General features: G+C 42.5%; 1 protein-coding gene across 5 annotated transcripts in view; it reads left to right on the top strand.

Annotated features, from left to right (window-relative positions):
* The window catches only part of LOC126428083 (F-box/LRR-repeat protein fbxl-1-like), a 110,936-nt gene that overhangs the window by 32,846 nt on the left and 53,830 nt on the right, over window positions 1-24,260 (top strand). For 4 of the 5 annotated variants that reach the window (XM_050089972.1, XM_050089973.1, XM_050089971.1 and 1 more), the window contains 2 exons: window positions 11,104-11,305; window positions 20,982-21,283. In XM_050089972.1, coding sequence (XP_049945929.1) covers window positions 11,104-11,305; window positions 20,982-21,283 — 504 coding nt within the window. The remainder of the gene's footprint in view (window positions 1-11,103; window positions 11,306-20,981; window positions 21,284-24,260) is intronic. The other variant, XM_050089975.1, reaches the window with a different exon arrangement.

Genomic DNA, 24,260 nt, shown 5'->3' with positions numbered 1-24,260 from the left:
TAGTCCTAATTTATAATTTTACATCAAATATTTTTGGCGGAATTTTCTTGGACTGTGATTCATCCAACCTCGGAATTGTAATGGTCTACTCATTATTCTGAATTTCAGTAGACAAAATCCAAAAGTTAGTTCAACGGTCTTTTGAATGCAGTTGTCAACAACTGTTGAGAATATGTCCTTTGGTATCACTACCTGTTTTGATTAATAACCATCACCACAGTATGAAAGTGAAAGGAACCTTTCTATTACACTATCAGATCAAGCCTACGTCAACATCGCTGTTTAATGTGGAATTAACCTCTACACGTCACAAGCTACTGAGCCAGCAGTATTGAAGGAGACCTGGAGCATTGTGTTGTCAGTACAGAAGCAGTAACAAGAGCATGGGTTTGTCAGGAGAGCTTAGTGACTTTGAGTGTAGACAGGTCATCGGATGTCACCCAAGTAAAAAATTCATTCACCAGGGGCCCTGCAAATGCTGTCTAAGTCGACTGTTGGTGACAAGATAATGAACTGGAAATACAAAGGAACAATTACAGCTGAACCAAGACCAGGTAGACCTCATATACAGATGGACAGGGATCGCTGAGAATAGTGAAGGGTGGCTGTAAAAAAATCACAGGATAACGGTGGAAGGAAACACTCGTGTGCTCCAAAGTGCTACTGGCAGTCCATCTAGCACAATAGCCGTATGTTGGGAGTTTTGGTCGAGCAGCACAAGCCTCACATTTCTGTAATTAGTGGTAAGTGACCCCTGAGTTGGTTAAAGAGTGGATACTGGGTGGGTGGAGCAAGTGATTTGGAGTTACGTGTCATGCTAGATACGGCAATGAGGAATAGCTCAGTAGGCAGTACAGTTGAGGAGGAATGGACATCTCTAAAAAGGACAATCGCAGAAGTAGGAAAGAAAAGCGTAAGTACAAAGAAGGTAACTGCAAGAAACCGTGGGTGGCAGAAGAAATACTTCAGTTGATCGCTGAAAGAAGAAAGTACAAAAATGTACGATGAAACTCAGGAATACAGAAATACAAGTCGCTGAGGAACAAAAAAATTGGAAGTGCAGGGAAGCTAAGACAAAATGGCTACATGAAATATACATTATGTGATAGAAAGTATCCCGACATCTGGCTGAAAATGACTTACAAGTTCGTGGAGCCCTCCATCGCTAATGCCGGAATTCAGTGTGGCGTTAGCCCACTCTCAGCCTTGACGACAACTTCCACTCTCAAAATCTTCAAATGTGTGTGAATTCTTAAGGGGCCAAACTGATGATGTTATCGGTCCCTAGACTTACACACTACTTATACTAACTTATACTAAGAACAACACATACACCCATGCCCGAGGGAGGACTCGAACCTCCGGCGGGAGGGGCCTCGCAGTCTGTGAATGGGGCCTCAAACCGCACGGTCACTCCGCGCGGCCCACTCTCACAGGCATACGTTCAATGAGGTGCTGGAAGGTTTCTTGGTGAATGGCAGCCCATTCTTCATAGAGTGCTGCACTGAGGAGAGGTATCGGTATCGGTCGGTGAGGGCTGGCACGAAGTCGGCGTTCCAAAACATCCCAAAGGTGTTCTATAGGATTCATGTCAGGACTCTGTGCAGATCAGTCCATTACAGGGATGTTATTATCGCGTAACCACTCCGCCACAGGCCGTGCATTATCAAAAGGTGCAATCACCATCCCCTAATTGCTCTTCAACAGTGGGAAGCAAGAAGGTGCTTAAAACATCAATGTAGGCCTGTGCTGTGATAGTGCGACGCACAACAACAAGGGGTGCAAGCCCCCTCCATGAAAAACACGACTACACCATAACACCACCGACACCGAATTTTACTGTTGCCACGACCCACGATGGCAGATGAGGTTCACCGGGGCTTCGTCATACCCACGCCCTGCCATCGGATCGCCACATTGTGTATCGTGATTCGTCACTTCACACAACGTTTTCCCACTGTCCAATCGTCCAATGTTTACGCTCCTTACACCAAGCGAGGCGTCGTTTGGAATTTACCGGCGTGATGTGTGGCTTATGAGCAGTCGCTCGACCATGAAATCTACGTTTTCTCACCCCCCGCCCAACTGCCATAGTACTTGCAGTGGATCCTGATGCAGTTCGGAATTCCTGTGTGATGATCTGGGTAGATGTCTGCCTATTACACATTACGACCCTCTTCAACTGTCGGCAGTCTCTGTCAGTCAACAGACGAGGTCGGCCTGTACGGTTTTGTGCTGTATGTGTCCCTTCACGTTTCCACCTCACTATCGCATAGGAAACAGTGGACCTATGGATGTTTAGGGACGTGGAAATCCCGCGTACACACGTATGACACAAGTGGCACCCGGTCACCTGCCCACGTTCGAAGTCTGTGAGTTCCGCGGAGCGCCCCATCCTGCTCTCTCACGATGTCTAATGACTACTGAGGTCGCTGAAATGGAGTACCTCACAGTAGGTGGCAGCACAACGCACCTAATATGAAAAACATTTACTTTTGGGGGTGTCCGGATACTTTTGATCACATAGTGTATGAATAAATCGAAAAAGAAATGATTGTCGGATGAACTGATTCAGCATACAGGAAAGTCATAATAAACTTCGGTGAAACTAAAACCTAGGTGGTAACATTAAAAGTGCAATGGAAATTCCACTGTTAAATGCAGAGGAGAGAGCTGATAGGTGGAAAGAGTACGTTGAAGGCCTCTACGAAGGGGAATATTTGTCTGATGTGATAGAAAAAAAAAAAGAGTCGATTTAGAAGGGAATCCAGTATTTGAATCAGAATTTAAGAGAGCTTTGGTTGACTGGTGATCAAATAAGGCAGAACGAATAAATAACTGTCGTGTCAGCGCCAGACACCACACTTGCTAGGTGGTAGCCTTTAAATCGGCCGCGGTCCGGTAGTATACGTCGGACCCGCGTGTCGCCACTATCAGTGATTGCAGACCGAGCGCCGCCACACGGCAGGTCTAGAGAGACTTCCTAGCACTCGCCCCAGTTGTACAGCCGACTGTGCTAGCGATGGTTCACTGACAAATTACGCTCTCATTTGCCGAGACGATAGTTAGCATAGCTTTCAGCTACGTCATTTGCTACGACGTAGCAAGGCGCCATTATCAATTGCTATTCATCTTGTGATGCATGTACCGTCAGACCGATGTTCACCAATTATGGATTAAAGTTAAGTATTTCACCATCTGCGTCCGTTTTTCTAAGTTCTAATTTCCTTGTCATTTTCCAGACCTCACGCCAGCCTGCGTGAGCTTAAACGCGTTCCTTTCGACTACCTCGTAGTGGCTTGGCTGTCTCGCCAAGTCACAACAATAACATTCCATCAGAATTTCTAAAATCATGGTGGGAACTGGCGACAAAACGACTTTTCACATTGATGTGTAGAATGCACGAGTCTGACGACATACCATCTGACTTTCGGAAAAATATCATCCATACAATTCGGAAGACTGCATGATCTGGCAAGTGCTAGATTTATTGCACAATCAGTTTAACAGCTCATGCATCCACGTTTCTGACAAGAATAATATATAGAAGCATGTAAAAGAAAATTGAGGACGTGTTATATGACAATCAATTTGGCTTTAGAAAAGGTAACGGCACCAGGGAGGCAATTCTGAGGTTGCGATTGATAATGGAAGCAAGACTAAAGAAAAATCTGGACACGTTCATAGGATTTGTCGATCTGGAGAGAGCTACGACAATGTAAAATGATGCAAGCTATTCGAAATTCTGAGAAAAATAGGGGTAAGCTATAGGGAGAGACGGGTAATATACAATATGTATAAGAGTCAAGAGGAAATAATAAGAATGGACGCGCATTTTATAGAAAGCAGAACCGTACGGCATTCAGTAGGACTAGGGCCACTAAGCCTTTGCAGTGTTCAAGCCAACCTATGAGTTTATGCCAACTTAACCCATTTTCCTATTAGAGAAATGTGCTAATGTCATTGAAATAAGGCTTTTAACATTTATTCTAACAAAGAGCTGTGTGCTATTTTATGCATGGCAGAAGTAAATAAACTCCTTAAATGTATGGGGAACCATGTTGTACTAAATTTGGAAGATGAAAGATATGAATTGGAAAATGAAAGTTGTTGAAATCATCCTGACTTCTATTCATTATTCTGGTGATAAATTTTTCTAGCACGAATATGAAATGGAAAGTTATGGAACTAAGGCCAAGTGTCATCACTAATTACGCCAGTTAGATGCACATTGTTTTTGCTTTGTACATGGGGCTTTGTGAAATGCAAAGCTGAAATAAAAGCTGGAAACATTTCATATCTTGCAACAGGGAGCCTCCTACGCTGAAGCGCCGAAGAAACTGGTAGAGGCATGTGTATTCAAATGCCGGCTGGGGTGGCCGAGCGGTTCTAGGCGCTACAGTCTGGAGCCGAGGGACTGCTACGGTCGCAGGTTCGAATCCTGCCTCGGGCATGGATGTGTGTGATGTCCTTAGGTTGGTTAGGTTTAAGTAGTTCTAAGTTCTAGGGGACTGGTGACCACAGCAGTTAAGTCCCATAGTGCTCAGAGCCATTTGAACCACTTGTATTCAAATACAGAGATATGTTAACAGGCGTAATACGGAGCTGCGGTCGGCAACGCCTATATAAAACAAAAAGTGTATGGCGCAGTTGTTAGATCGGTTACTCATCATAGCGTGTAGGCTTTCACGGCCGGCGTCTTCAGTAATTAATCGAGAGTAATGAAGCCAGCCAGAGATAGTTTTACTGTTGACAACACGTGACAAGTGGTGGCGCCCTCTTCACGCTCTATATAAACAGGACCTCCACGGCCTAGCAGCCAGTCGTAGACTCACCTCAGATGATGTTGCCCGCACCTGGCAACGAAACGTCAGGGAGAAGTATTTCTACTATTGGACCACGGCCTCTTAGCCCGGAAGTTTTAATTACTGAGATCGGTTACTGCTGCTAAAATGTTAGGCTATCCAGATTTAAGCGAGTCTGAAGGTGGTGACTTAGTCGGCGCGCGAGAGATAGGACACAGAATCTCCGAGGTAAAGATAAAGTGAGGATTTTCCCCTACGACCATTTTACGAGTGTACCATGACTATCAGGAATTCGGTAAAATATGAAATCTCAGACATAGCTGCGGGCGGAAAAAGAACCTGCAAGAACGGGACCTACGATGACTGAAGAGAGTCGTTCAACGTGACACAAGTGCAACCAAATGGTCCAAATGGCTCTGAGCACTATGGGACTTAACATCTATGGTCATCAGTCCCCTAGAACTTAGAACTACTTAAACCTAAGGACAGCACACAACACCCAGCCATCACGAGGCAGAGAAAATCCCTGACCCCGCCGGGAATCGAACCCGGGAACCCGGGCGTGGGAAGCGAGAACGCTACCGCACGACCACGAGATGCGGGCACAAGTGCAACCCTTCCACAAATTGCTGCAGATTTCAGTGCTGGACCAAGTGTCAGCCTTCGAACCATTCAACGAAACGTCATCGATATGGGCTTTCGGAGCCGAAGGCCCAGTCGTGTACCCTTGATGACTGCACGACACAAAGCTTTACGCCTCGCCTGGGCCTGTCAGCACCGACTTTGAACTGTTGATGACTGGAAACATGTTGCCTGCTCGGACGAGTCTCGTTTCAAATTGTATTGACCAGATGGATGTATGTTGGTATGGAGACAACCTCATGAATCCACAGACCCTGCATATCGCCAGTGGACTGTTCAGGCTGGTGGAGGCTCTGTAATGGTGTGGGGCGTGTGCAGTTGGAGTGCTATTGGATCCCTGATACGTCTAGATACGACTCTGATAGGTGACTCGTATGTAAGCATCCTGTCTGATCAGCTGCATCCATTCATGTCCATTGTGCATTCCGACGGACTTCGGCAATTCAAAGAGGAGATTGCGACTCCCAACACTTCCAAAATTTGCTATAGAGTGGCTCCAGGGACCATGGAGGTAGAACAAGGGGAGATGGCGCTACAGACTTACGCCGTACATTGTTTTGAAGCCAAAGGGCGGCGCCTGCCGCCATCTTGGATCCCCAAAACATTAGCAGAGGAGTGTTTACAATTGGTTCTTGTTCGTTATTTCTGTCTTGTGCACGTGATATTTATGTTATATAGTAAATGTTACACTGTTTTAGTGAACAACACAGCATAAGGAACGCAACTTCAAACGTTTTTCTGGTCTTAAATACGTATTCGATACAGTAATACGACACGAAAATATGACGCTTCTGGGCTCAGTACTATAATTCCTTTTTGTTTATACACTTCGAAAAACCGAGAAGATAAGTATGTACTATGAAAAGCGTTCTTTCGTAATCCATTTCTATTCACTTTCATTGTGTTTGTGTCGATAATTGATAAAGCCAGAACTCCAAAAGCAATGATTGATAGTTTAGAGGCACCGATTTGTGTTCGTTGCATTTTCAAGTCAAATGCAAATTTTAAATGTTGAAGTTTGCAATAAACTTACCTTATTTCCTTTGGTGTCCCATAGATGTATGCAGGGACGATATAAACAAGCCAGCGGTCATGACACAAAATGAAAGATTCGTTAAATTACGAAGGAAAAGAACGGAATTTAAGATTGTCAGGCCCATTGTAGTTTACACATCTGCTTTGTTCTTAAATTGTGCCTTCCAAGTGACATTCAGTGTGGCAAATAGCAGCAATTTACAGGGTAGCACGACAACAAAGTGAATTAGCCTCACTTAGATAGGGAACTTTGCTTTAACAAATATGCAACCCTTTAAGTACTTATAATTTAACCACTGTAACAGGTGTACCACACATTTTACTGAAGATTTAATTAACTACATGTAGTTACATTACTTTTATATTAAATTATCACATTTTAAAACATTAGTCCCCATTTACAGGATATTTCTTGCCAGGACTTTTCAGTTACTTCGGAATAACCAAGCACTGAAAACCAAGTGTATTGCTCACCTCCAGAGAGCTCTTCGTGTTGGATTGATAAGAAATCTAAAGTCAAATCACAGAAATAAACCCATACTGTAAAACTTATCAGTGCATTAGAATTTCAAATATGTTGTTGTTGTGGTCTTCAGTCCTGAGACTGGTTTGATGCAGCTCTCCATGCTACTCTATCCTGTCCAAGCTTCTTCATCTCCCAGTACCTACTGCAGCCTACATCCCTCTGAATCTGCTTAGTTTATTCATTTCTTGGTCTCCCTCTACGATTTTTATCCTCCACGCTGCCTTCCAATACTAAATTGGTGATCCCTCGGTGTCTCGGAACATGTCCTACCAACCGATCCCTTCTTCTAGTCAAGTTGTGCCACAAACTCCTCCCCAATTCTATTCGATATTAGTAGTGATATACCCACCTAATCTTCAGCATTCTTCTGTAGCACATTTCGAAAGCTTCTATTCTCTCCTTGTCGTCCATGTTTCACTTCCATACATGGCTACACTCCATACAAATACTTTCAGAAACGACTGCCTGACACTTAAATCAATTCTCGTTGTTAACAAATTTATTCAGAAACGCTTTCCTTGCCATTGCCAGTCTACATTTTATATCCTCTACTTCGACCATCATGAGTTATTTTGCTCCCCAAATAGCAAAGCTCCTTTTCAAGTATATACACGAAAATAGCGCTTAAATAAGTACACTTACGAATAAAATGTGATTTGTTTAAACTTTAGACTACAATCAGAACGATTAGTACATCCATAAGCGACGCAAGCCGGCACTTTTTTTTTTTTATCAAAACACTTCACGACTACACGGAATCAAACCACCAGAAGCGAATGTTTTGGGGTAGCTAACATGGCGGATCTTCACTTGGGTCGGCTTCAAGTTTGTGACGTCATGACAACTCCTCTTATTTTTACCTCCATGCCAGGGACACTCTTCTGAGTTTAAACACTTCCGCTGGCCACCAAACTCTCCAGACATGAACATTATTGAGCATATCTGGGACGCCTGGCAACGTGCTGTTCAGAGGAGATCTCCACCCCCTTGTACTCCTACGTATTTATGGACAGTCCTGCAGGATTCGTGGTGTCAGTTCCCTCCAGCACTACTTCAGACGTTAGTCGAGTCCATACCTCGTCGTTCTGCGGCCCTTCTGCATGCTGGTGGGGTCATACACCATACATTGCCGACCGGCGTGGTCGAGCGGTTCTAGGCGCTACAGTCTGGAACCGCGCGACTGCTACGGTCGCAGGTTCGAATCCTGCCTCTGACATGGATGTGTGTGATGTCCTTAGGTTAGTTAGGTTTAAGTAGTTCTAAGTTCCAGGGGACTGAGGACCTCAGAAGTTCAGTCCCATAGTGCTCAGAGCCATTTGAAACATTTTTGAACCATACACCATATTAGGCAGGTGTACCGGTTTCTTTGACTCTTCAGTGAAATTTAAATATACTACAGTTGGATAAAAAGTAGTGGAAACATTACTGTAACGTGAAAGATGTGCATAGGGTGGCATGCGCGCTGATAATAGGTCATCTGCAGTGAGCGGCGACTGCTGTGTTTGAGTTAGTTGCTGTGTGTACTGTCTGAAAGGGTGTGACTTCAGTTCGAGCGACCTAAACATGCATGGATCTAGATTGAAGTAGCACATGGCGAGAGCACACAACAATGCTTTCTGGGAATGCGTGGTGCGTGTCGTGATGCAACATTGTGGTGGGTGAAAGTGTTTCGGGATACCAGGGATGTCATCCGAGATGGGACGGGATGAACGTCCCGTGGACATCACAACTGAACTCGCTGCCTCCCTGTTGTATGTGGGTCGCTGATGTGCTGCATCCCACCATCCTCCATGACAGTGCACGATGCCGCTTGTCGAATCCTGACCAGGAGATCCTGCATAGTCCGCCGCTCGTGGTCGTGCGGTAGCGTTCTCTCTTCCCGCGCCCGGGTTCCCGGGTTCTGTTCCCGGCGGGGTCAGGGATTTTCTCTACCTCGTGATGACTGGGTGTTGTGTGATGTCCTTAGGTTAGTTAGATTTAAGTAGTTCTACGTCCTAGGGCACTGATGACCATAGATGGGTGTTGTATGATGTCCTTAGGTTAGTTGGGTTTAAGTAGTTCTACGTCCTAGGGCACTGATGACCATAGATGTTAAGTCCCATAGTGCTCAGAGCCATTTTTTGAACCAGATCCTGCGTATGTGGCTGTGGGAGATATTGGAACAATCACCATATTCAGCCGGCCGGGGTGGCCGAGCGGTTCTAGGCACTACAGTCTGGAACCGCGCGACCGCTACGGTCGCAGGTTCGAATCCTGCCTCGGGCATGGATGTGTGTGATGTCCTTAGTTAGGTTTAAGTAGTTCTAAGTTCTAGGGGGATCATGACCTCAGCAATTAAGTCCCATAGTGCTCAGAGCCATCTTTGAATCACCATATTCACCTAACATGAGTCCGTTGATTCAAAAAGAATACCACAACTTTAGGAATTTAAAACTCTGCAGCGACAAAAGGCAGAGCTAAGCACTATCTGTCGGCGAATTAAGGGAGCTATAAAGTTTCATTTAGTTGTACATTTGTTCGCTTGAGGCGCTGTTGACTAGGCGTCAGCGTCAGTTGATGCTAAGATGGCGACCGCTCAACAGAAAGCTTTTTGTGTTATTGAGTACAGCAGAAGTGAATCGACGACAGTTGTTCAGCGTGCATTTCGAACGAAGTATGGTGTTAAACCTCCTGATAGGTGGTGTATTAAACGTTGGTATAAACAGTTTACAGAGAATGGGTGTTTGTGCAAAGGGAAAAGTTCTGGACGGCCGAGAACGAGTGATGAAAATGTAGCACGCATCCAGCAAGCATTTGTTTGCAGCCCAGGAAAATCGACTCGCAGAGCTAGCAGAGAGCTGCAAATTCCACAATCAACTGTTTGGAGAGTCCTACGAAAAAGGTTAGTTATGAAACCACCAGGCAGCCCGTGACAGAGCACTTCATCACTGGCCTCCAAGAAGCCCTGGTCTTACCCCCTGCGATTTTTTCTTATGGGGGTATGTTAAGGATATGGTGTTTCGGCCACCTCTCCCAGCCACCATTGATGATTTGAAACGAGAAATAACAGCAGCTATCCAAACTGTTACGCCTGATATGCTGCAGAGAGTGTGGAACGAGTTGGAGTATCGGGTTGATATTGCTTGTGTGTCTGGAGGGGGCCATATTGAACATCTCTGAACTTGTTTTTGAGTGAAAAAAAACTTTTTTAAATACTCTTTGTAATGATGTATAACAGAAGGTTATATTATGTTTCATTCATTAAATACACATTTTTAAAGTTGTGGTATTCTTTTTGAATCACCCTGTATTGCGCCTGTATATATTTCTGCTACAACCAAAATGTGGTTTGAAGATAAAGATTTCGATGTCTTGCTCTGTCCTGCAAAGTAGCCTCGATTTGAATCCCCTGAAGAACCTTTAAGGAATACTTGCAACGCGTGTTTATTGCAATGGAAGGCAATTTGAGGCCGTATGTGAGCTGAAAAGTGCGATACGAGAGTTTCACTTCAGGAACGACAAATCCTAACGGAATCAACGCCGAAGTGAATTTTTGAGCTAATTAAGAAGAACGGAGGTTGGACAAAGTACCAGCAGTGCAGTAACACAACAGGACAGTTGGTGCCAGCCGGCCGAAGTGGCCGTGCGGTTAAAGGCGCTGCAGTCTGGAACCGCAAGACCGCTACGGTCGCAGGTTCGAATCCTGCCTCGGGCATGGATGTTTGTGATGTCCTTAGATTAGTTAGGTTTAACTAGTTCTAAGTTCTAGGGGACTAATGACCTCAGCAGTTGAGTCCCATAGTGCTCAGAGCCATTTGAACCATTTTGAACAGTTGGTGCCATTATGCCAGTTTCCATCCATGAACTGAAAACACCATTTGTTATTCGTGTTATGAATGATGTAATTCCATCGTGACTGTTTATGTCTAGTATGTATCTACAACTTCCACAGTAAATGCAATAAATGTATGGTTCAGACATCGTACTATTACTTTCGTGGAACCCTGCACTACTGTATATTGTAACTAATTGCATTTTTCTTCCTCACTGACATTTCCAAAAAGAGAGGCGGTGTTCTGAAGTCATCTCATGTAAAACTGTATTATTTTGTAACAGAATGGGGTGCATTGTCATTTCTGACTGTTGGAAGGCCGACAAGACTGATCAGCAGGCAGTCCAGACTATCTGCGATTGCCCGAACCTCCGTAGTGTTTGCATGTGGCGTGGTGCCAAATCCCGTGTCTTCCGTGCACTCTACAACACGTGCCACAGACTCTCTGAGCTGTACCTCCATCCCACACAGAAGCTCAGCTATGAGGTAAGTTTAAAATAAGTTTAAAAGTCCTTGCTGGTGCCTACTTTGGAGAATATCTCCTTTGTAACAAGTCTCTTTTGTTCTCTCTCTCTCTCTCTCTCTCTCTCTCTCTCTCTCTCTCTCTCTCTCTCTCTCTATAAGCTGTTGGCACTGATACGTAATCCTATGTTAAATTATCCTATCAACGGTTACACAGAGCAAGCACCTGTGTTTGCTTCCTAGCTGTAAAACAATATTTGGTAACTGCCCTTAGTAGTAAATGCAATTGTTTGCTTAAAATTTGGTCTTCTACTGAAGGGAATAGTGGGAAACGGCATTGAAATTCTCCAGCGTTTACTGATTTTCTGATGAAGAAAAGGTATTCAGCACGCTCCCATCCAACTAAAAGCAAGAAACTGAGAATCATTACCAGCTCAAAACCTGATTTAAAATTTACCTCATTAATAATGAAGGCAGCAGAAGATCAAGTAGGTAAAAAGACGAGGGCTAATAGAAATCCTTGGGTAACAGAAGAGATATTGACTTTAATTGATGAAAGGAGAAAATATAAAAATGCCCTAAATGAAGCGGCCAAAAAGGAATACAAACTTCCCAAAAATGAGATCGACTTCAAGAAGAATATAATAATTCAAATTCCAAAGAAAGCAGGTGTTGACAGATGTGAAAATTACCGAACTATCAGTTTAATAAGCCACGGCTGCAAAATACTAGCACGAATTCTTTACAGACGAATGGAAAAACTAGTAGAAGCCGACCTCGGGGAAGATCAGTTTGGATTCCGTAGAAATGTCGGAACACGTGAGGCAGTAATGACCCTACGACTTGTCTTGGAAGCTAGATTATGGACAGGCAAACCTACGTTTCTAGCATTTGTAGACTTAGAGAAAGCTTTTGACAATGTTGACTGGAATACTCTTATTCAAATTCTGAAGGTGGCAGGGGTAAAATACAGGGAGCGAAAGGCTATTTACAATGTGTACAGAAACCAGATGGCAGTTATAAGAGTCGAGGGGCATGAAAGGGAAGCAGTGGTTGGGAAGGGAGGGAGACAGGGTTGTAGCCTCTCCCCGATGTTATTCAATCTGGATATTGAGCAAGCAGTACAGGAAACAAAAGAAAAATTCGGAGTAGGAATTACAATCCACGGAGAAGAAATAAAAACTTTGAGGTTCGCCGATGACATTGTAATTCTGTCAGAGACAGCAAAGGACTTGGAAGAGCAGCTGAACGGAATGGACAGCGTCTTGAAAGGAGGATATAAGATGAACATCAACAAAAGCAAAACAAGGATAATGGACTGTAGTCGAATTAAATCAGGTGATGCTGCAGGAATTAGATTAGGAAATGAGTCACTTAAAGTAGTAAAGGAGTTTTGCTATTTGGGGAGCAAAATAACTGATGATGGTCGAAGTAGAGAGGATATAAAATGTAGGCGCAATGGTAAGGAAAGCGTTTCAGAAGAAGAGAATTTTGTTAACTTCGAGTATTGATTTAAGTGTCAGGAAGTCGTTTCTGAAAGTATTTGTATGGAGTATAGCCATGTATGGAAGTGAAACGTGGACGATAAATAGTTTAGACAAGACGAGAATAGAAGCTTTCGAAATGTGGTGCTACAGAAGAATGCTGAAGATTAGATGCGTAGATCACATAACTAATGAGGAGGGATTGAACAGAATTGTGGAGGAGTTTGTGGCACAACTTGACTAGAAGAAGGGATCGGTTGCTAGGACAAGTTCTGAGGCATCAGGGGATCTCCAATTTAGTATTGGAGGGCGGCTTGGAGGGTAAAAATCGTAGAGGGAGATCAAGAGAAGAATACACTAAGCAGTTTCAGAAGGATGTAGGCTGCAGTACGTACTGGGAGATGAAGAAGCTTGCATAGGATAGAGCAGCATGGAGAGCTGCATCAAGCCAGTCTCTGTACTGAGGACCACAACAACAACAACAACAACAACCATTCCTACAAATTATCCTATTATGTAGATTCAAGGGTTGAAAAACTTACGAAAAATATTTATTTTAAATAATTAAGTTTATAATTTGAAATGTTCCAAAATGTCTAAAACCTTAAGAGTTCACTGTGTTTGAATAAATACATCTTTAACAAAATAAAATATTTGCTGACAAGATGATAGCACTCTTATATATTGGTATGTAATGATTGTTAGATATTTTCCTGTTGAAATAGAATGTATGTAGGATATCTTGTTTACTTTTTGCTTTCTCTTCTTACAGCTGAAATAATTTATTTTTAGTAAAGTAAACTGGTCACTTTAGTCAGCACAGCGAAAACTAAGTCTTAAATAACGAATTTCCACATATAAGTGTTAAAATTCCACATTTTTCAAATTTGCATTGTAGCATGTTGCAACTAACATTTTGACCACAATGTTTAAAAAAATTGATTATTAATTTCCTATACAATAAAATTTTAGTTACTGTTATCTGTCTCAAATGAATTAATAGGACGATTAATTTTGAAGAATGCTATGTTTAAGTATTATATGAGCCCCAAGCTAAAAACCACTTCCGCATTAATTATACAACAAAATTTTAATTATTGTTATCTGTCTCAAATGAATTAATAGGACGATTAACCTTGAAGAATGCTATGTTTAAGTATATATAAAGCAACGTCCTTCAAACCAGCAACTTCCTTTTGATTTACAACACTATATTTAGCTGATATACTCATAAATTCCAGTAAGCAGTAAACTAATATGATTTAGTTTCTAAAGGAAAGTTACTTCACTTGACTCATTTCACTTCCCTGAATACTCTCCTTCTTAATGTACACTACATTACATGATGCATTAACTAGTTAGGAAAAAATGAATACTTCACTTTTTCTACCAGTAAAGAGTTCATGCTATTCGATTTTCAAAATGGTGACTAAGGCAGAATTGTAACACCTGTGTTGGTAGTCTCTGATTACTTTCCACATGTCAGGAGATCAAATACACTCCTGGAAATGGAAAAAAGAACACATTGACACCGGTGTGTCAGACCTACCATACTTGCTCCGGACACTGTTTAAAAGTAGATTGTCAAATACTGATCTACATGCATACGCCACAGACCACAGTATTGTGCATGGCGGAAGGTACCCTGTACCACTCCTAGTCACTTCTTCTCCCATTCCACTCACAACTGGAGCGAGGGAAAAACGAATATCCATATGCTTCCATACAAGCCCTAATTTCTCTCATCTTACCTCTGTGGTCGTTATGTGCAATATATATTGGCGTCAGTAAAAAAGTTCTGCAGTCTCCTTCAAATGCTGGTTCTCTACATTTTCTCAATAGTGTTCCTTGAAAATAACGCCACCTTTCCTCCAGGGAATCCCATATGAGTACTGAGTTATCAGAAAAACATTTATCAGATGTAGCCACACAGTCGCTACCCACACACACATGGTCACTGTCATCTTTGAGGAACAGTTCTAAAGATAATTCTGTTCCTACTACACTCCTGGAAATTGAAATAAGAACACCGTGAATTCATTGTCCCAGGAAGGGGAAACTTTATTGACACAATCCTGGGGTCAGATACATCACATGATCACACTGACAGAACCACAGGCACATAGACACAGGCAACAGAGCATGCACAATGTCGGCACTAGTACAGTGTATATCCACCTTTCGCAGCAATGCAGGCTGCTATTCTCCCATGGAGACGATCGTAGAGATGCTGGATGTAGTCCTGTGGAACGGCTTGCCATGCCATTTCCACCTGGCGCCTCAGTTGGACCAGCGTTCGTGCTGGACGTGCAGACCGCGTGAGATGACGCTTCATCCAGTCCCAAACATGCTCAATGGGGGACAGATCCGGAGATCTTGCTGGCCAGGGTAGTTGACTTACACCTTCTAGAGCACGTTGGGTGGCACGGGATACCAGCGGACGTGCATTGTCCTGTTGGAACAGCAAGTTCCCTTGCCGGTCTAGGAATGGTAGAACGATGGGTTCGATGACGGTTTGGATGTACCATGCACTATTCAGTGTCCCCTCGACGATCACCAGTGGTGTACGGCCAGTGTAGGAGATCGCTCCCCACACCATGATGCCGGGTGTTGGCCCTGTGTGCCTCGGTCGTATGCAGTCCTGATTGTGGCGCTCACCTGCACGGCGCCAAACACGCATACGACCATCATTGGCACCAAGGCAGAAGCGACTCTCATCGCTGAAGACGACACGTCTCCATTCGTCCCTCCATTCACGCCTGTCGCGACACCACTGGAGGCGGGCTGCACGATGTTGGGTCGTGAGCGGAAGACGGCCTAACGGTGTGCGGGACCGTAGCCCAGCTTCATGGAGACGGTTGCGAATGGTCCTCGCCGATACCCCAGGAGCAACAGCGTCCCTAATTTGCTGGGAAGTGGCGGTGCGGTCCCCTACGGCACTGCGTAGGATCCTACGGTCTTGGCGTGCATCCGTGCGTCGCTGCGGACCGGTCCCAGGTCGACGGGCACGTGCGCCTTCCGCTGACCACTGGCGACAACATCGATGTACTGTGGAGACCTCACGCCCCACGTGTTGAGCAATTCGGCGGTACGTCCACCCGGCCTCCCGCATGCCCACTATACGCCCTCGCTCAAAGTCCGTCAACTGCACATACGGTTCACGTCCACGCTGTCGCGGCATGCTACCAGTGTTAAAGACTGCGATGGAGCTCCGTATGCCACGGCAAACTGGCTGACACTGACGGCGGCGGTGCACAAATGCTGCGCAGCTAGCGCCATTCGACGGCCAACACCGTGGTTCCTGGTGTGTCCACTGTGCCGTGCGTGTGATCATTGCTTGTACAGCCCTCTCGCAGTCTCCGGAGCAAGTATGGTGGGTCTGACACACCGGTGTCAATGTGTTCTTTTTTCCATTTCCAGGAGTGTATGTCTTTCGGCTGAAGAGCAGCGCATATGCTGCTGCCAGCCCGCCCCGATGGTGAATTGAAATACAATAAAGAAAAAAAAAAAAACGTTTTCACCAGTCTGCGATGGCTCACCTGAACATGACTGGCGGTGTCCAGTTGAAATATTGTGCGAAGTATTGAACGACGACCAGCTGCAAGCCCGAAATTTGTTTGAACACTATGTAACTTAACATCTGAGATCATCAGTCCCCTAGACTTAGAACTACATAAACCTAACTAACCTAAGGACATCACACACAGCCATGTCTGAAGCAGGATTCGAACCTGCGACCGTAGTAGCCGCGTTGTTCCGGACTGAAACGCCTAGAACCGCTCGGCCACAGCAGCCGGCTTGCCCCAATCTACACTCAAATTATAAGTAAAAATTCCATGAAAATCTGTCTAGTAGTTTTGAAGTTTCATTTGTTCAAACAGACAAATACACAGAATCGAAAGTTTTACACATTTATTATTAGTATGGATATAGTTTACAGATTGCGTTTGAATGATGTCTCACATTAATGTATATATTGGCTATTGACACATCCCAAAAAGGTTCTCTTTATTAATGGGCTCTACTGAGCACACTGAATGAATCAATGAATGCCTTTGCTAGCTTTTGGATTGTGTGGATTATACTCTTCCAAAAATCCAAAGATGAATCCCAGACTAACAGGGTTTACACGCTGACTTGAATAATGATTTGGTGGCCGCTTCCCCCACAGAGTTCAAGAATTCCACTGGAATGTTATCCGTCCCTTCTTTCTTGTGTGATTGGATGTTTTCAAATGATCAGTCAAAATCTTGTGCTAATTCTGACTCTTGTATGTCTTCCAAATAGGTACTCATTTCTTTTTGTATCACAAGGAGATCTTCTCCCTCCTACAAGTGTACTGTGTACTCTTTACACCTATTATTTCTTGCACTTTTAATGAACATTTCTTTGGTTTAGAGCCCTCTGAAAGATATTTTGATTTTTCTATGGATTTAATTTGTTTTCCCTGTTACCATTTGCTTCTCGATTTTTAAAAATTTTTCCTGCAGCCATTTTGTTTTAGTTTACTTGCACTTCATATTGACTTCATTGCTGAGTGTCTTGTATTGCTCTGTTGCCTCACTTTCCTGGGTATTTTTCGCTTTTCCTTCTTTTAACTGTTAGCTGAAGTATTTTTTCTGGCAACTAAAGTTCCTTTACAGTTACATACTATCATGAACCCCATCTCTGTTAATATTAAAAATTTTCTATCGTTCTTGTGCACTTTTTTATGTATAACAGCTCAAAGAATTTTAAGTGAGAAGGAAGTCAGAAATAACAGTTAAAAATTTTAAGGAAATGTTCTCATTTGACTCTCATACATCTTCGTCAAAAACAGATCTCGCTGTAATATTCACTGTGATCTGTTAGGTATGATCAGGTTAGTAGTAAACAAATAAGGACAATGGTGTAGGATGAAGTTTTATCACTTCTTTTAATTTCTTTCTTTCAAATTTAAGTGAAATGCCAAAAATCTGGGTTCTATGCTTTGACATCACAATTTCACAACAGATAGTGTACAACATCTCACATTATAATGCACCACATTGTAATTTACGCCATTTCAGACTTACCACTTCTATCATATACCATAACTCACTAATACACAAAAATCAACAGCTGCAAAGATGCAACAGGTTGCATTTCAGAGATCATAAAATACATTAATCTTTATCATCCAAACTGTTTCTGTTACAGTTAAATACTCCATTTGTAAATTATGCAAATAGGAATAATGACAATTGTAAATTATTATTGCAATTTAAAATTAATTGGAGATAAATATTGTGTTATTTGTGTATTATATTAGCTCTATTTACGAAAAAATGTGAAGATAATTTAGGTTTTAAGACTTAGGATTTTGATTCCATTGGAATTTAACATGGGTATTGTATTCTGTGATATGTAAGTGAGATAGGTTCACTGACCAGTTCCATTGCAGTACCTTGCTTGGATGGAATCTACTCAGTTTCCAAGCTGTGTCATTTCTAATAAAATAGTCGAGCTTTCTATAACTATCTTCACCATCATCATCAGGAGTACATACCACTGACTGCCGAGTCTGGCACAGTTTTTCGCTTGTGTGGGCTCGGTGGTTTGATGCAGCTTCTACACTACTCTATTTAGTAACTCAATAGCGTTTTCCTTCACAACAGGATAACATATTTCTTTCTTTGATTTCTTGATGTGATGTCTTACTATCTAAAACAATACCAAGTGGCTCAGCAGACCGTTTTGAATTGGATGCTTGTACTAAGCCAAATATAATGGAACAGAGAAGTTCTAAATATAATCAGTTAATTAATTAATTCAAAACTGTCACAGAGGGATAGAATCACAGGTGATAGATTTGTGTACAGAATTGTTTAGAAGTCAGTCTGTAGTATTATAAATGATATATGGAAGTAACTAAGTCTCACTAGGAAGATCGTTTTTGTTGTTGTGGTCTTCACTCCAAAGAGATTTCATGCATCTTCCACGCTACTCTATTCTGTGCAAGCCTCTTCATCTCTGAATAACTACTTCTGAATCTGATTCCTGTATTCATCTCTTGGTATCCCTCTACAATTCCTCCCCCACCCCCTCCCCACTTCCCTCCATTACTAAATCGGTCATTCTTGATATCTCAGATAGTATCCTATCAACCAATCCTTTCTTTTAGTCAAGTTGTGACACAAATTTCTTCTCTCATTCTTTTCCATACCTCCTCATTTGTTACATGATCACCCATCTAATCTTCAGCGTTCTTCTGCAGCAGCACATTTCAAAAACTTCTGTTCCCTTCTTGTCTAAACTGTTTATCATCCACGTTTCACGTACATATAGGGCTAAGACTTCCTAACACTCAAATCTATATTCGCTGTTAACAAATTTCTCTTCTTCAGAAATGCTTTTCTTTCCATTGTCAGTCTACATTTTATATCCTCCCTACTTTTGCCACCATCTGTTATTTTACTGTCCTCATACCAAAAATCTATGACTTCCAGTGTCTCATTTCTTAATCTAATTCCTTCAGCATTATCTGATTTAATTTTACTACGTTCCGCTACTTTTGTTGATATTAATCTTATATCCTACTTTCAAGATACTGTCTATTCCGTTCAACTACTCTTCCAAGTCCCTTGCTGTCTCTGACAGAATTACATTGTCATTCAGCACACCTTGAAGTTTTTACATTTTCTCCCTGAACTTTAATTCCTTCGCCAAACTTTTCTTTCGATTCCTTTGCTGCTTGCTCATTGTACAGACTGAATACCACAGGGGATAAGTTACAATGCTATTTCATTCTCCTCTTCACCATTGCTTCCGTTTCATGCCACTTGACTCTTATAACTGCTGTCTGGTTTCTGCACAAATTGTAAATAACCCTTCACTCCTTATATTATTCCTGCTACCTTTAGAATTTCAAAGTGTGTATTCCAGTCTATATTGCCAGAAGTTTTCTCCTAGTCTACAAAACTTTATAAACACAGGCTTGCCTCTCCTTAAGCTATCGTGTAAGATAAGTTATAGGGTAATTATTGCTTCACCTGTTCCTACATTTCTCTAAACTCCAAACTGATATTCCCTGAGGTCAGGTTCTAGCAGTTTTTCCATCGTTCTGTAAATAGTTCATCTATATTGAAAACACTATTTATTAAAGTGATAGTACAGTAATATTTACGCCTGCTTTAGTGAAATGGAATTATTATAATCTTCTTGAAGGCTCAGGTATTTCGCTATCTTATACATCTTGCGCACCAAATGGATTGCTTTTCTTATGGTTAGCTCCTCCAGAAATATCAGTATTTTCGAGGGAACATCGTCTACCCTGGGGGCCTAGTTATGTCTTTCAGTGCTCTGTCAAATTCTTCTTGAAGTATTATATCTACTATCTCGTTTTCATCCTCTTCCCTCTCTGTAATACTGACTTCAAGTTCATTTCCATTGTACAGACCTCCACATACTCCCTTCACCTTTTTAGATTTCCATTCTTTGCTTAGTAATGGTTTTCCATCGGAGCTATTGATATTCATACAGTTGCTCTTCTTTTCTCCAAATATTTCTTTAATTTTCCTGTAGATAGTAATCTATAGTTTCCTTCGTTATATATTCCGGTATATCATGACATTTGTTCTCTAGTTTTCCTACTTGGGATCAACAGTTTGAAAATAAACTGTTGGAAGAAGTAGTCATCCTTCTTGTCATGTAGCGCGGTCACTTTTCCCGATCGTATGGCACGTCGTAATTAGTGCTCCAGAGATGAAAGTATCAGATCGAAAGAAACAACACTGAACAACGTCTGTAATCCAAAACACGTTATTTAAACACTGATGTTGTAAATACGAATTGCCCTCTGTATAAGTTAGCTAATAAGAATAATATAAGGAGGCTGAATATTAGAAAAGTTTTGATTAAACAATGACAGAACAAGCATCCTCTGTCAGATTCACTAACAACAGTGACTGTGTATATCAGATATAATGTGACCATTTCTTGGCTGACAGCACCACCGTTCAGAGGGAAAAAAATGCGATGTCCACTTTCCCATCCAGTCCATTTTACCCCACTTTCCCCTTTTTGTAAATACATACAATTTTAATTTTGACGCATTCCACATCCATGGCGAACTCATCGCTGTATGGACCCACTGAATACAGAATAAATAAATCGGTAACAGAAAGTGAAGTCTGAAATTCTATAGGTTCCACATTTAGGTAATTTTAATAAGGGAGGAAGTTGTTGTTTGGTTACAGGTGCTGAAGAACTTAGTGGAGAAGTGCCCCAAAATACACACACTGAGGATATCCAGAGAACTTCTGAAGTTGCAGAAGTTTGCAGAAGCAGTGTCGCAGTTTCAGCACCTCCGTGTGCTGGAACTGCAAGACCACTTTATGGGGAACCGTCTTCTGCTGCGACCTTTGGGTGATGGATGCCCACAGTTAACTGTGGTGCACTTTGGATTCATGACTGTTGATCTGGATGATCTGAGATATTTTCTGAATGCCAAAAGGAACAGCCTTAAATCTATATGCATAAACTGGACAATGGAAAGAAGGTGAGTGCTACCACCTGTCCTCCAGTGATAGTACAGCTGTGCATCAAGTTAATTTTTGGTTGATTAGTTCTCTTGGCAGTCATTCATTCGTTTCAGACTATGTGATATCTTAGAGCTTCGTGTTGCAAGCTCTATACCTTCAGCTTATTCACATTTTCATGAGGAAAAATGTATAATTAAGCTTGTCTTTCTCTCTGACAAAATCTTTGATTGTGTTTGTTGCAGAATTACTTCAACTCCAATTGACTGTGGTATTGTTTGCACTGTTTTTAACTGTAGTACACAGTTTAGTTCTGTGTAGTGCAACAGTACCCCCCAAGCCCCTTTCTCGCCTGCAGAGATTAGATTCCAGAGCTGTTCTTGAATTTGAGACTGTAGGAACTGAGTTATAGTGTCTGATGAAATCAAAAAATGCTCATTTTTAAGATGTTAAACTGAAATATTCTCGTATTCAATCTGACTCTCTTAAACTACCCTGTAGTATAATACTATATATACTATAAGTGTCAGACTTATGTCCCAAAGAGCCCAGTTTTTAACTTTTCAGGCCATGTAAGACATTAAAAATTTTACAAAAATTATTTCAGCTGGTGATTAACTTGCCTCAACAACCACATCTCGTCTATATGTCAGCGACAGAGTTGGCAAAGATAAAAAAAATGAAATAAACATTTTAAAGTTATAATTAATCCCCATCGTTGGTATAGGATCAACTGGTACTGAGGTTTTAGTTCCAAACAACTCAACATCATCCACTTCAAACTTTTTTTCATTTTCTTTGGGTGCAAGACAGAGTCCTTGATGAAACTGAAAGTCAAATATACAGCAACAGCAGCCTTGGATGTCTACATCTTGATAAATAACTTGCAGATTTTGCCCCAGGATGGGATGAAGATAACATGTAGTTATGACAGTTACATATACATGCACTTTATTCCATAATTGGCACACAGTCACTAGTCACAGAGTTTCCACTCTGACAGCCACTGTCGCTGCTGGAGTCCCAACAGAAACCTCCTCCTCCCCCCCCCCTCCCCTGCCCCCAGGAGAGCTGAGCACTGTGGGAGGAGATAGCCAGGGAGCTTCACTATTGCAATCATTTTTATGCCTGTCTACATGGCGAAATGACCAACCAGGCCGTGGCTGACTGAAAAGCAGAGTGCGTTTGGACTGTTTCTTGGCGAACATGGGGGGAAGGGAGCAATGATGTCGATCCTGTAGTGTAGCATATACATGGTATTCACTGAGACGAGATGGAGGGCAGTGAGTTCGGCCATAATGAGAATAATGAGGGTGATCGATGATGATTGTCAACAGTGTGGAATTGCAACATGGACATAGCAAAGCATTGGGGTGGGGGGGAGGAGGGAGGAGATGTCATGTCAGAATCCAAAAAAAGAGTTGCAGGCCATCATAATGTCCTGGGGACCATGATGGCGAGGGAGTGCTCAGGTGAGAGTCATGATATGATTGTAGCTATGTCCACATCCCTTGGGATATTTTAACTATTAGAGAAATGTTGGTGCGAAAAATATTCTCGACTTGACTGATCCATTCCCTCAGCCACAATGAAATCATCGACTACTTTGATCTGAATTTGGTCCAGTTGAAAGTGCTGCATGTCCAGTTGGAACATGAATGTACTGTCAGTGCTGCACCTGGACGACTTGTCACAAGCTGTGAAGGGATTGGAAGAACTTAATTGGTCAGGGTGATTTGTACATAGTAGGTATGGGTAACGTTGTGTGAGGTCCAAGCTGATTTTAAGTGGTTGACTGCCACAATGGTAGGCACAACATGAAGGAATGTTTTGAAAGTGTTAGTGCCTCACCTGATGACTTTGTGAGACCCAGTGTAAGGAAGGCAGCTGTAGTGACAATCTGGAGCATGATACAGTCACAGTCTGCTACTGCCTTATGGACGAAGATTTTCAGAGAAGTGTGCAGCTGTGGTGATGATATCCTGAACGATGTGATAATTGACTCATGTGACGAGAGTGGCGAGTTCTGAGGTCTCTGTTGGGTACTTGTAGCATAAAGTCTGCAGGCAGAATGAGCGACTCATTGCAGAGGACTTCTGTGAGGGAGGCACCAAGATTGTTTTTGTGAGCAGTGTGAACACCTAAGGCACCGAACCTAATACTTCCATCTGGCGACCACTGTGACACATAATGACAGTTTTAAAAGTATGGTGCCATTGTTCTTTGAGGCCATTGCTTTGTGGATGGTAGGCCATTATGCTGTAACATCGTACACTGAATAGTTTGTTAAATAGGACCGATTCAATCTGCCGTCCTTGGTGAGTGTTTACAGAGATCGAGCAGCCAAAATGTGATCCGTATGTCGACAAATGCTCTTGCTTTCGTCTCTGCTGTAAAATCCTTGAGAGGATTGGCGTCCTTACAGCACATCGCGTAATCGGAGGGTATATAACGGCAGCCTTCAATATTGGGAAGAGGCCTCACCAGATCTATGTGGACATGCAGAAATCGAACTTTTGGAATCTCAAAACGACCGAGTTGCAACTGCACCTGACCACCAACATGCTGTGCTGTGTAGTGATCCAGCTACTCACGGCTAACAAAATTAATACCTAACCTGCTATGCTATCTAGTTCAGTTATGAATGAAGCCATATGCAATGATCTTGGCTCTGCCCTGCCCCTGAATTATCGCCAAATTACCTTAAAACTCTGGGTCAGCCCTGCTCGTTTCAAATATGATGCGGCCTGAAAAAAAAACACTCTCTGATTTCTACTAACAAAAGTTTTACCACTTTGCCTATTATTTATCTCTGCATACAGAGTTAAGTACGGTAGAACTGTATGCACATACAGTTGTAACGATGTGGCAACAGGACATCTATTCCTAAGTGAATACACAGTGCTCAGTATGACACTAGTTACCATGTTTACTCACATCTGTGTATATTGCACCAATCGGGTGTAAGCAGCTATGCTGCCATTGGCTGTTGGATTC

The sequence above is a fragment of the Schistocerca serialis genome, chromosome 12, assembly GCF_023864345.2.
Source record: "Schistocerca serialis cubense isolate TAMUIC-IGC-003099 chromosome 12, iqSchSeri2.2, whole genome shotgun sequence".
Taxonomy (NCBI): domain Eukaryota; kingdom Metazoa; phylum Arthropoda; class Insecta; order Orthoptera; family Acrididae; genus Schistocerca; species Schistocerca serialis.
The sequence above is the reverse complement of the archived record's forward strand: the minus strand, read 5'-3'. Positions and strand labels throughout refer to the sequence as shown.